The sequence below is a fragment of the Acinonyx jubatus genome, chromosome A2, assembly GCF_027475565.1.
Source record: "Acinonyx jubatus isolate Ajub_Pintada_27869175 chromosome A2, VMU_Ajub_asm_v1.0, whole genome shotgun sequence".
Taxonomy (NCBI): Eukaryota; Metazoa; Chordata; class Mammalia; order Carnivora; family Felidae; genus Acinonyx; species Acinonyx jubatus.
Genome location: NC_069383.1, coordinates 41861097 through 41875341, shown reverse-complemented (window position 1 = coordinate 41875341; position 14245 = coordinate 41861097). Strand labels below are relative to the sequence as shown.

At 38.0% G+C, this 14245-nt stretch overlaps 1 protein-coding gene across 5 annotated transcripts in view; it reads left to right on the top strand.

Moving 5' to 3' along the window:
• The window catches only part of ANLN (anillin, actin binding protein), a 46819-nt gene extending 35233 nt beyond the window's left edge, over window positions 1–11586 (top strand). For all 5 annotated transcript variants that reach the window (XM_053218227.1, XM_015065025.3, XM_027075267.2 and 2 more), the window contains 4 exons: window positions 2834–2920; window positions 7718–7825; window positions 8665–8837; window positions 10270–11586. In XM_053218227.1, coding sequence (XP_053074202.1) covers window positions 2834–2920; window positions 7718–7825; window positions 8665–8837; window positions 10270–10393 — 492 coding nt within the window. In that variant the 3' untranslated portion in view covers window positions 10394–11586. The remainder of the gene's footprint in view (window positions 1–2833; window positions 2921–7717; window positions 7826–8664; window positions 8838–10269) is intronic.
• The last annotated feature ends 2659 nt before the right edge of the window (window positions 11587–14245 follow it).

Genomic DNA, 14245 nt, shown 5'->3' with positions numbered 1-14245 from the left:
GTAATTATTAACAGTACCCCTTTCTCTCAGAGATCTCCCACTTTATGAAAAATTACAGCCACCCTGGTTGTAAGTTACATTTTATAGCTCTTAACAATAATCTTTGAAGTGAGAATATCTTCAAAGACCCCTTTGTTAAGTAGAAAACCGAATAGGATCATACATTTTCACAGGTTTCTACATTCCACAGGGGGTAGGAATATTGACGCTTTTGTGAATATTCTCAATTCACTCATCAGGACAAGCTTCTGACCAAGAATATTGTCAACTTTTCATAGCTGTAGAGAAAGGGTGAACATTTTCTTCTCATTTTTCGGAGATTCTTTTTACCAGCGGCATTCTCTGGGTTCAACGTGAGATTCTATTAATTAGCACTGAGAGCCTGAGGAACTTATAACTGACAATATGGAAAAGAAAAAAATGAGGGAATTTATAACAAAAAGGATCATGAGGTACCTGATGTTTTGATTCTACATTTTGGATGCCTTTTAAATTCAAAAAGTTAGAGGTTTATCTCGTGGAATTAGTCTGTTGAAATCTGTCCTTTTTGGCTAAGAATTCTCCCATTACTTTATCTTTATTGTGTTGGAGGACTGAATTGTTGGAAACTAACCTTACACTCAAAAGAAGCTTTTTACACTCAAAAGTAGCTTCTCTCAGGATTTTCTGATTCCCTAGGACACATTTGCTAACAGGTGCACAAAATAAATCAAAACAAAGCACAGGTTCCCACAGACACAGGTCAGAGCCATGGCGGCTTGATGGTGAGATACTGAGTGTGGTCCCCAGGAAAGAACTGGTGCCACTCTTGCTGTTTAGGGGTGCATGCTGCCTCCATCACAGCCAACTGCAAAACAAATGCTGAATGCTCTTTTTGCTTTTTGCCTTTTTTCATAAAAGCGAACATCCTCTTTGGATTTCTTTCAGTTAGCAAAAAACAGGTACTAACGTAGGTCTTTTGTACAAGTGAAGTGGGCAGACTTTTGAAAAGCCAGGGGTTACCTGTGTGCTACATTTTCTCCTTTTCTTTTTTCTTTTCTTTTCTTTTCTTTTCTTTTCTTTTCTTTTCTTTTCTTTTCTTTTCTTTTCTTTTCTTTTCTTTTCTTTTCTTTTCCCTTCCTTCCTTCTTAATAGGAAAATTCTGGGTACTTACTTGGCCAAACAGTATTCTTTTAGCAAACATTTGTCAAATGCCTGAATAGAATTCGGCAGTGGCTATGGGAACCAACATGGAAAAGACATGATAGTTGACCTCAAGGATCTGCTGTGCAAAGTATGGGGCTATGGGTTAGGGCACAGAAGAGAACACATGCAGGGGAATTTCAGAGCCTGGAAGACAAATTTCATACTTTGAAAAGAACAAGATCTGTGTGGCCTAGAGTAGTTCTCATATTCAGGAGTGGGGAGAAAGGATTCAGCATCATATTGTCTGTATCCATTCATCTGTTGATGGACGTTTAGGTTGTGTGCACCTCTTGGCTGTTGTGGAGAATGCTGTAGTGAACATGGGGGTGTACGCATCCCTTGAGAATCTGTTTTTATTTTTATTTATTTATTCATTTTTTTCTAATTCTCTTGCTATTTTTTAAAAATATAATTTATTGTCAAATTGGTTTCTTATTCTTTTAGATAAATACCTGTTTGATTATGTGGTAGTTCTATTTTTAATTTTTTTTGGAGAAACCTCTGAAAAGCTTTCAATATTGATAAAGTCTGATTTATGTATTTTGGTGTTGCTATTGTTACTCATGCTTTGGTGTCATATCTGAGAATCTATTGCCAAATCCATGATCATGAAGATTTACTCCTATGTTTTCTTCTAAGAGTTTTATGGTTTTAGCTGTTATATTTAAGTCATTGAGCCATTTTAGGTAATGGTATATGATAATTTTGGTATATGATATGAGGTAGGGAACCAACTTCACTCTTGGATGTAGATACCCAGTTTCCCAGCACCATTTGTTTACAAGACTGCTCTTTCCTCATTGAAAGGTCTTGGTACCCCTGTTGAAAATCAATTGGCCATAGCTGTATGGGTTTATTTCTCGACTCCCAATTCTGTTCCTTTGGTCTATATCTTCCTTATACCCTTACCACACTGTTTTTTGATTAGTGTAGCTTTGATTTTTTTTTTTAATGTTTATTTATTTTTGAGACAGAGCATGAACGGGGGAGGGTCAGAGAGAGAGGGAGACACAGAATCGGAAACAGGCTCCAGGCTCTGAGCAGTCAGCACAGAGCCCGACGTGGAGCTTGAACTCACGGACCGCCAGATCGTGACCTGAGCTGAAGTCGGACGCTTAACCGACTGAGCCACCCAGGCACCCCTTGATTACTGTAGCTTTGGATTAAATTTTGAAGTTGGGAAGTATGATTCCTCCAATTTTGTTCTTCCCTTTCAAGACTGTTTTGGTTATTAATAATTAATAATTACAATTCCATATGAATTTGAGGATCAGCTTTTCCATTTCTGAAGCTCACTATTCTTTATTGCTGAGTAATAATGTATTATATTAACTTACCAGTCGAGTATATTCTGTTGATGGAGAATGGGTAAGCACATGTATTCTCTTCTTAAATCTGTCTTTTCTTTATTGCATTAACTTGGGACTGAGGGTTCTGTTTTTATCAAACTCTACCTTGAATGAATTTATTCTCCAAAAGCATTTGTTGCTAAGGAACCAGTGGCCTTTTGGCCACCTCTTTTATATTCCAATTTTAGAAAATACTGTGCTTTCAAGGCATAATATTCTTTATTCATGATTTATACATGTTTTATCAGAAAAAAATCACAGTGAAACTTTTGCAAATAATTTACCCTCTGTCTTCGCAGGTACCCTTTTTATGTCCCTTGGAAGGTCATATTTATTTAAAAATAAAATGTCAAGTGAATTCAAGTGTTGAAGAAAGAGGTTTTCTAGTAAGTAACATCACTTACTCTATGTTTTCCTTTTTTTCATGTTGTGAAGTATAGACTTGGTTTCGCATAGGAATGAAAATCCATGTGATTAAGTGATAAATCGGTTCAGTAAAGACTTGTTGCATGTCTGCTATATGCCAGTCACTGTGCTGGAATTGGAATCTAATAGGCCACGAGAAATAATCTTCCCCTGAGAAACTTTTAGTGTAGTAGGGGGAAGTACAAGTAAACTGCCAAGTGCAATACAGCACTGTAAGAAGTGGGAGCTTGGTGTGCATGGGGGTCATTGATGGGACAGCAGGTCTGAAGTATGGGTACAGGGCCTTAAGGAAACCACTGGAAGAAGTAACTGGTAAGTTGCCGAGTAAGTTAGACAAGGAGAAAGAGGAGGAAGAAGTGCCCCAGGTAAGGGGAAGAGCATGTACGATGGCCTGGAGGGCCCTTCCCTCTCTCACCAGGACCGAAAAGGATGACACAGACAGCGGCAGGTATTTCAGCCGGCGCTTAGGGTGTGAGTGTCTATGGGCAGGAGGGACAGTGAGGAGAGCGATTGCAGACAGTGTGGTTAGGGGAGATGGGGCCAGGTGTTAAAGGGCCTCTGAAAGAATTTGGACTTTATCTCGAAGCCAGTGAGGTTCACTGGCAGGATTTTAAGCAGAGGAATAACATCAAATCTGAGGTTTAGAAAAGCCATTTGCCTGATGTGTGGGAAGGAGGTTGGAGACTGGCGACCCTGAAGAAGACTAGTGAGGAGACTCCAAGAGAGGTGATGGGGCCTGGCAGTGAGGTGCGCCAGGAGAGATGAAGCAGGAGGAAGGGCAGACCCAGTGGTTTGGCTGTGTGACGTAGGGTGTGGAAAGCAGAAGCAAGGATGTCGCCTTCATCCCTGCCTTGTACAACTTGTTGAGTGGCAGTGATGCCACTAAGATCAGGGATCTTGGGGGAGGAGCAAGTGTACATGTTTGGGTAGAAAGTTTTTTGCCCCCCAAATTTTATTGTGGAAAATTACAGATATACAGCAATGTTGATAGAATTTTACAATGAGCACCCATATATCCACCATCTAGATTGTGCCCTTAGCATGTTTTACTATCCTTGCTTTATCATGTATCTACTACCTAGCCATCCTTCCAGCTATCCCTCTGGCCACTGCTGAAAATATATTTGGGGGGGAAGAATTTTAAAGTATATTGTAGACATTAACATGTTCCTCCAAATATTAAGTGTACATCCCTGAGTTTTGACACATGCATACATCTCTGTAACCCAAATTTCTATTAAGATGCAGAATATTGCCCTAGAAAGTTCCTTCCTACCAGTCAGTCCCCACCCCCGGTGGGAAGGTGGGATGAATTAGGTTTCCAACAATTTGAATTTTAGGTACCTCCAAAGATCGGGGTTTGAAGCTCAAGAGAGGAATTTTGGTTGAGTGATAGTGACTGAAGTGCAGGGAAGTTGAGCAAAGCAGAACCGGAGGAACACTCACATTTAGAGCACAGATCCAGAAAGAGAAGCTCGCAAAGGAGCCTAGTGGGGGAGGTGGTATGTCATGGCTGCTGAGGAAGAGAGAATCTGAAAGAGGGAATGGTCAAGTTAGCTCAGGACCTAGCAGAGACCATGGGACTCTTTTACAAGGCAGAGCACAAACCTAGATTGCAGACGGTTATGAACAGGGTGGGAGGGGAGGAATGAAAGCATCAGCAGCTCTTTGAAACCACGTTTGGCTGCAAAGGGCAAAGAGTGTGGTGCCTGCAGAGCTGTAGGGTTTGGTTGGCATTTAAATAAGATCAAAGAGACTCGAGAATCTTTACATTCGAGTGGGTGGCTTCTAATAGGGCAGAGGGGTTGAAAGTGCAATGGGGAACCTGCATTAGGGTTATGGAGTATTACATGGAACGAGGTCATGAGAGTGAGAAGAAGTAAGACCCAAGCCACAGTTCACGGGTTGAGCTTATTCAGAAATACAGCTGATCCTTGAACAACACTTGCATGGGTCCATTTATACTTGGATTTTTTTCAATAAATACATACAGTACTGTGAATGTATATTTTCTCTTCCTTGATGATTTTCTTAACCTTTTCTTTTCTCTAACTTGCTTTTTTGTAAGCTTACAGTGTATAATACATGTAACATGCAAAATATATGTGAACTGACTGCTTATATTATCGGTATGGCTTCTGGTCAAGAGTAGGCTATTAGTAGTCACTTCTGGTGGGGGGTAGGGTGTCAGGTTATATGTGGATTTTTGGTGGCCCTAACCTCTGGGTTGCTCAAGGGTCCCTTATACTTTTTCCATTATCAGAGGAGAAAAGTACGTGTGTAGAATATATAGAAGATTGTGAGTATTGTGCACGAAGTAGAGAAAATCTGATCGCTTTGGGTTTGTGAAGCAAGAATTTGAATGATACAAAGGATATCACAAAATCAGTTTGCAATTGCTATCTGAGGGTGCAGAAAGCTCTGTGGCCAACATAACTGTAAATCAGTCTGCCTTAGCTTTTTGATGTAAATCCAGTAGGTGGCACTAGATATTCTTGGAAAAGTATTTTTATAAATTTCTGACTTGAAGGCAACGTTTACCTACTGACTTTTTCTTGTAGTGTAAATATTTTCATATTTTACTGTAGCATACCTTTAGCAACTGACAGACTCTGTTATGGCAGCTAGTTCATTTGCATATAATGTCAGACTTATTTAATTTTTGAGCTCGGCTCTCAGCTAGTTTAGTGTTAGGTCTCTTCAGGTTTACTCTGTCTTAGATCCTATAGCCCATTCTTACCACATCCATGCTTACAGATATGTGGTAAGAAATTGCTCAGAACTCCCTAAAATAAAGTCTGCCAAACGTGCCTTTTAACTACCTCTACCCTTTATAAGATAAAGGTAGTAACTTAAAGTTGCTTGGTTCAGTTTTCCTTCCTGATATGTCAGAACAGCTAGAAGCAAGGTGACTACTAACCAAAGAAACTTACTAAGTGATTCTGAAATGGTGCTAATCTGGCTCTGCCTTGACTGAGGAGCAGCAAGAGAGGAAGTTCTGGATTAGCTAGAAGTTTCCAGTTCTGCTTTGTGATTATGTACCGTCATTTGATTTCCTTGGCCTGAACTTTCCTCAACTATAAAAATGAAAATGCTGTCCTCTTTTTATTCTTCTCTGATAATAGTAGGGTATAGTAACAATGTGTTATTCTTACCCATAAAATTTTTCCATGTCTATTACCTTTATGATGTAAAAGGTGAACATAAACGTAAGAGGGAGCTGGTGAGTCATTTATACTAATTTTGTGTTTAAGATTAAAAGAACAACATTCCTGTCTTTTTCCCCTGGATGGTTTTGAGCCAGTGTTGCCTAGAAAAAGCATGCCTTGGGAGGAAAGCGGATAAATTGGGGAGGAGGAAACTAAGGTGGGGTAAGAGGATATATGGTTAGAGTAAACTAATTAATTTGGGCTAATTAATTAAGCTAACAGACTTCATTCTGTCATGGAAACATTTCTTCATACAAAGTAACTTTCCTCCATAGTCAGAGCTTGTTTTCCTAACTCAAGCCAACTTTTGGTAAATTCACACAAATTAGTGAACGAGAAGAGCATATGTCCACTATCCTAGAGTTGGTATGAGGCTTAGTTGATCCCTGTGAAGGTAGAAGAGCCATTTGCATTCTGAAGTCAAACACCAATATGCTTTTGGATTATCTATGTTAGCTAGGGTCAGCAAAGTGTGGCTCACTGCTTGTTTTTATAAAGTTTTATTGGAACATGGGCTCATTTGTTTACATATTATCTAGGACTACTTTTGCACTACCCTAGCAGAATTGAACAGTTGTGACAGAGCCCTTATAGCCCACAAAGTCTAACATCCTTACTCTCTGGTCCTTTACAGAAAAAGTTTGCCAATCTCTGATCTTTAGCATTGTTACATTTTACCTTGCCTTGTGCTTTAAAAAATAGTAGTTCCTAAAGGAATTTTTTTTTCTTTTAAATCAAAAGTAAAGACTTTTAATTAGGGCTTATTAGGACTACAATGAAAAAATAGTGAGGTCTGGGGGGCGGGGGGGGGGGGTGGGCGGCGAGGGAGCTGCTTTCACTTACACTGTTTAAATAGAAGTACTTTCATAGAAAAGAGCCAGATGTTGTTAGTTGCCTGCTTCAGAGTCCTGACCTTAACCAACATGGCTGCTTCACTCCCTTTAGAATGTAGCTTGCATCTCTAAGGCTTGCGCTCGGCCAAGACATGAGCTGGCCAGCTGCCTGACTACAGGGAGATGCTATGTCAGATGTGCTTGATGGCTGTGAACGTGGGTCTCTGATGTTTATCACAGTAATCCATCAGCATGTATAATTACTAGATGACTCCTTTCTAATCCTGTTTTGTTCTTCTGAATGAATATTAAATGCCTGTCTTTTATATTAAGATGGGTCTAACTTAATAAGCTATCAATAGTTTTGTCAACATATAAGGCAGGATATTCTACTCTACAATACTTAGAGCACTTTTCTCTTATTTAAGGAGCATTTGGTTTGGGACACTAGGCTTTAAAAAAGTCTAAATTAGAGGTATTAATTTGGGGTTAATGTTTAGAAGTTCTTCAACGTGCTTATTGATGATATTGAAAATCTGGGTCAATTTCTGGGTATGAGCAATCAGTGATTTTCATTACTAAGGTAGAAGATGGTAAAAATAATGTAAGTAGATTTTGAAGTATGAAATATGTCAACACATTGAAGTTTAGCATATAGATTTATCATTTAATTGATTCTCAAGTTTCTCAAGTTAGTGTTTCGTTGACTTTTCAGACCATATTTGAAGATGTTAGTGGTTTTGGTGCCTGGCATCGAAGATGGTGTGTTCTTTCAGGAAATTGTATCTCTTATTGGACTTATCCAGATGATGAGAAACGGAAGGTAATATTAATAGTCCTGGTTAGTGGTGAAAGCTCTGACTTTCAAGTAGTTTTTCATACAGAAGTTCCCTCTGGTCCCCACACCCACCCAGATTCCCCTTTGAGTACGTTTACTAAGCCATTAAAAATGTTCTTGTTGTGAGACCTGTTTTTGTGTGTGTTAGTATTTGTGTAAAAAGTTTTATGTCTTTTCCATTACCTGTGATTTGACCACTCTTAAAATACCTTAAGGTACATATTTGTCTTTTCTTTCAGAACGTTTCATACCATTTTGTAAATAACATTTTTAGTTAGAACTATATTAAATTCAATTTTGTTTTTATTAATAGTTGACTTACCTAAATCTGGGATAAAACAGTAATGGAAAATCACCACAGGAGTATAGTGATTTTAATTTTGTTTCTGAAATTTGGTAATAGGATTTTATGTGATAAATTGAGTCTCATTTTTAAAGAATTTAATGTTATTGCCAAAGTATTATTATTTATTATCCCCAAACTGGAAAATGGAAATAAATAATTACAAAGTAATGTGTGTTTCTAATTGTTGAAGCTGGTTGATGGGAGTTTATTATACTATGGCTTTAATTTTGCATCTGTGTGAAGTATTCCATAATAAAGAGTTTATTTTTTAAGTTGGCTAAAAGCTCCAGTTGACAGTTTTGGCTTCTACTTTTATGTCCAGCAAGAAACAATAACAGATGTGTTTCTCTAAACCTATTATAATTAAATTTTAACTTTTAAATTAATGGCTTTTTAATTTTGAGTTTGTACCAACTTAAATACTGCTTAATGCTCATTGATGTAAATGATCTTATTTTCTATTAATTTGTTTTTAAAGAATCCCATAGGAAGGATAAATCTGGCCAATTGTACAAGCCATCAAATAGAACCAGCCAACAGAGAATTTTGTGCAAGACGCAACACTTTTGAATTAATTACTGTCCGACCACAGAGAGAAGATGACCGAGAGACTCTTGTTAGCCAATGCAGGGACACTCTCTGTGTCACCAAGTATGTATTAAGCTATAAATATAAATATTTCTGTCCAGTAAGCAATTGATTGCCCACTATGTCATTACCATTTTAAGAAATACCAGAGATGGTCCTAGTCTTTGAAGAGAGTACAGTCTTAATGAGGAAAGAAAATACACACACATCAGTAAGGGAACAGTCTAATAACCAAATTAATATAGTTAAGAAAAGCATGACACTCAATCTGTATCTTAGATAATCAAGTTTTCCATTATACTCATAGTGTAGCCACAGCAGTTAGCTAATGTACTTTGGGTTAAGATTGAAGATTTTGTATACAATTGAGAAGGCAAGTATTATTTAAAGAGGCTTTACATGTCCCTTCCTTTCCATTCCAAAATGCTCTCAACGAACTCAAGTGACTTACAAAAACAATCTCATGCTACTCTGCAAATTTCTGGTTGGAGATTAATAGAATAAACTATCGGGAATGAGGGCCAGCAAAGTAAAGTAACTTGCCATGGTAATAGTTGGTAATAAGACACTGAGGATGTAAGCCTAGGTTTCCACAGAGCAGCGACAGAGACTAATGAGTAAACACACTTAGCACAGTCTCAAGTGCATGGAATGAGCTCAACAAATGGTCATTATTAGTAAATGTTGTGTTCTATCTGTTGACTAATAGATGATCAGCTCACTACTTATCCAATTTCTAGCACCAGTGGGGAGAAATTACAAAGATGCAGAATGAATACAGTATAAAAACCTTCTAACAACTGCTGTTCCTAAAAGAATGATCTGGTTTGTGAGTTAGGGAATTCTCCCCTCCCTCACCCTCACCTGCCTCATCAACTGGTTATTCAATTTGTGGCTAAATATGGGTGCAAAGAAGAGATTCCTGATAGGGACAGAGAGGTCAGATAGACAAAGTCTTAGAATCTTTAAATGATTTATTGTAAATACCATGTTCTACTAACACAGTACTAACACAAAAATAATAGGAGACCGTACAAAATCATATTACCTGTAGAACCAGGTGAGGGTCCACAAGCTGGTGATTTCAGCTCTTGGGGATCCCATGTCTGAGGAATTTGGGAGGCTCCTTAAAGACCTGTGGTGCCTTAGCTCTTGATAGGAAGTGGCCCACACTCAGTGGGTATCCTGTACTACCAAATTGCCCAGGCCAGACCACCTGTACAAGATGGTTACCATCTTTCAGTGTGGAAACTCCATCATTAACCAAATGTGATCAGTGTGAATTTTGATTCAGTTAACCAGTCTATGGGGATAGTTTTCCTTTACTGCAATTGAAGAAGCACCTCACTTTGGGGCTTTTGATTAGTATCTGTTAAAAGATGGTAAAGAGTAACTCATTTTACTGATTTGCTTAGGCTTTCTTCCACCCTTAGCAAGAGTATAGGGAGGAATGGAATGGAGGAAAAGATCCTGACCTTTTGTTTGTTTCCTGTAGGAACTGGTTGTCTGCAGATACCAAGGAAGAGAGGGATCTCTGGATGCAAAAACTCAATCAAGTTCTTGTTGATATTCGCCTCTGGCAACCTGATGCTTGCTACAAACCTATTGGGAAGCCTTAAGCTGTGGGAAGTTTCTAGGCCATTTAGAGTTTTTTTTGAGCTATATCATAAATGTACCTTAAAAGCATCAGATTTGCTGATTGCATTTTATGCTTTAATTACAAGAGGGTATGTGCCAATATTCACTACATATTATGCAGTATTTATATCTTTTGTATGTAAAATTTCAACTGATTTCTCTTCTGTCATTCATAAATGATTGGAAGAAAATTCATTATAGTCAGTTTTGCTAAATCTTAATTTAAAAAAGCCTCATTTTCCTAGAAACCTAATTATTCAGTTATTCATGACAAAATATTTTTTTAAACGTAAGGAATTGTGAGTTGTCTTGGAGCTGTGGTCTCAAAGTAGAAAGGTCTTCCGGGGGCTGGAGACAGAAACCTCTGACTTGCTCATCTTTTCTCTAGCCTTGGTACTTCTTTCTAAAGTTTGTGATCGTTTACTGATCATGAGATATCTTGTTAGTAGAGTACTGAGAAAACCTCCAAGGGACTTTACAGAAACATTTTTAGTAATGGAGGCAAGAACTTTTTAAATAGCAAATGTACATTCGTTTAAAGCTTGAGGCTGCCTTTAAACAGGAGATGTGGACATAGGGGATATTGTGGGAGATTTGGGGGTTAAATATTTTCTATAGAAGAGTTAATCACATGGTTTACATTTACTCAGTTTCTATAGATGCTGTGTGGTGCACATTTTCATAGAGTACAGGCTTTTAAAAATAATTATTTTTGCTATATAGCTAAGACTCCACTTGGCATATCAGTTCTTTCTGCTCCTGTAACAAGAATAAATGTAAATTGAAGAATCTTTGTATAAAGAAAGTAAACTTTACCAAGCTGCTATGGACTAATACTTTGCCTGCCAAAGTTCTTGTCTTTTTTTTTCCCTGTCCAAGCAGGACAGTGTCTAGAAGCACATTGTGAAATCTTTTGAAAAACTATTAAGTCATTCATTACCTTTGAAAGCCCAATTCTTTATTTTATGATAAAGTATTGTAAAGCATGGTCACATCTTTTAAATATACTTTGAATTTTTTCTCTGAATTGTTAAAGTTATTGACGATCTCATTTATAAACACTAAATTCTGTCACCTCCTGTCATTTAATTTGTATTCATTCAACGTGTTTTTGTTATGTGTATTATAAAAATATATTTTATGATCTCTTACCCGAATAAATGCTTGCAGAGGACTTAAGGAATCAGTTGTTTACAAAATACTATGTAAATGTGCGGTATAGCTGTTGTGTCCCTAGTCTGTGGGACCTTTTTGGTGTGTGTGGGGAGGGGAGTTGTATTGATAGTATCACATTCATCTTTTTACCTCCAGCCCTGTGCTCCACTTATTATGTGTCCTTAGGGTCTTTGTTGAATGAGTAGGTGGATGAAGAATCCGTTTCTGGGGCATTTCAACAGAATATGGTACTTAGATGTGCATTCGAGGAGGTGCTTAGCAGAAGAGTACTTAGCAGAAACTGAGCAGATAAGTGACATCCCCAGCCAAAACAGGGAACAGTTTTGATGGGATTGATGAGAGGACCCCTTTTATTTATTTATAGACTTGTACTTATTTTTGCTTTTTGATTGATTGATTGATAACTCCAATATAGTCAACCTACAGTGTTATATTAGTTTTTGTACAATATAGTGATTCAGTAGTTCTCTACATTACTCAGTGCTCATCATGACTCTTAATCCCTTTCACCTATGTCACCCATGCCCCACCCACCTCCCCTCTGGTAACCAGGTTGTACTTCCCTTTGAAGAGGCATTACCTACCATGGCACAACACTGAAAAGGCAACAAAGAAGTTAAGTGAAAAGCCTGCCTTCTCCCCTTTGTCACAACCACTTTTACCAGTTCTTGTGTGTCTCCCTAGACTGATTCCAGCCATAATATACAGGCATATTTATATTCCTTTAATCATTAAAAATATTCCATACATGCTGTTTGCTGTAAATTGAAGGGGAAAAAAAAGCACAACAGTGTCCCTTTTCAGTCATTCCTGCCCATTTATGTAAAGTTTAGTTTTAGAAGAAATTTAAGATGATTGTGGACTATCAAGTTAGAAATACCAGGTAAAAAGGAAAACTACTCCTCTGTCATCTGCCTGCAGGGGACTATGGAAACCATTAGAGTGGATAAGATCATCCAGGGAGTATGATATGGAAAGAAAAGCAAGAACAAAAGGAACGTGTTCTTTAGGGACAAAGAGAAAAGGGAGTGGTTCGTGATTGCCCTCCATGAAAAAACATACAAGAGTGATGACTGGGGAGACCAAAGAAGAATCTTAAGATGCTGACCACAAGATCACAGAGCAGGGTAAAGAAAACGTGAGCTGAAATTTGGAGCAGTTAATTCAATAAAATGATTTCAATAAAAAAATCAAGTTACAACAAAATCCATAGAGGAAGAGAGTGACAGATTTGATCAGATAAAAAATTTCCTGCTTGAAAAATGTCTATAAATAAAGTTAAAACGCAAGCATCAGACAAGGAGAAAACATTTACAACATACTTAATAATCAAAAAGTTACTGTGTAAAATTTAATATAAAGAGCTCCATTGCCTAGCTATCACTGAGCACTTACTATGTACCAGGTGATATTCTTGGTGTTTTGCATGGATTATCTCATATAATCTTCACCTGACCTTAGGAAAAATAAGGCATTGTATGAGGAAACTAAAGCTTAGATAACTTCGGTAATGAATAAACAGGAAAATTCCATTTTAAATGGGTATAACTGGCTCATTGGCCCTCAAATTGGTGAAACTATAGTCAGTGTTGCTGAGAAACAGACTCTTGGTAAGAATAGGAACTGATAAACCAGCCTTCTTGGATGGCATCTTGGCTACCTACTGTAATCTCTGCTAACACAGGATCAGACTCGTGTGCATCAGAGATCTTATCCAAATAAAGCTTTGCTCATAATTTCAAGGACACAAACAGTCAAGGTCCTCATGAAGCAGGGAGAAGTCTGCATCACCCTGTGTGCCTCCCAGGTCTTTCAACCCTGCATCGGACACTCTCTTTGGCCCAGGGTAATAGGTAAGATCTCACGTGAGGTCTGTGGAACAGCCCACACAGAGACTTTAGGTGAGGAAACACTGCCATTTTATATGCCATGTATTTATATACTTAGCGTATGTGCCTTTTATCAGGAGTCTTGCCTCAAAGATCCATAAATTCTCAGTTTATTTACCATAAGCTATCCTTAACCAGCCGCATCCTTCTAAGTGCATTCCACAGATAAGAGATGTAACAAACATCATTAGTCTATTATCCTGGAGCTCCAGTTTCCAGCACATTTATAAGAATTTAGATGTGTCACCTGATTTCTTTTCCTGGAACCAAAGGCCAATTGCTTTAATTCCTTCCTCTCCACTCTCCTCAGATGAACTTGTGGGTGAGGAAAGATACACATAAAAGGGTGATCATTACAACAGTGTTTTAAAGGAAAAAAATTGAGGGACACCTGGTTGGCTCAGTCTCTTAAGCATCTGACTCTTGATTTTTGCTGAAGTCATGATCTGAAAGTTCATGGGATTGAGCCCTGCATTGGGCTCTGCACTGATGGAAATTGATTGGGATTCCCTCTCTCCCTCTTTCTCTGCTCCTCCCCCACTTGCATCTCTCTCTCTTTGTCTCTCTCTCTCTCTCTCACACACACACACACACACAAATAAATAACATTTAAAAAATAAGGGAAAAAAATTGAAATAACCTGAAAGTCCATCAACAGGGACAAAAACGAGAAAGAATCTACAAGCCCACCAATAGGAAATTATGGTGCATTCTTTCTACAAAACACCACACAGTATTCAAGAAAAGAAGCAAACCTAGTATGTATAC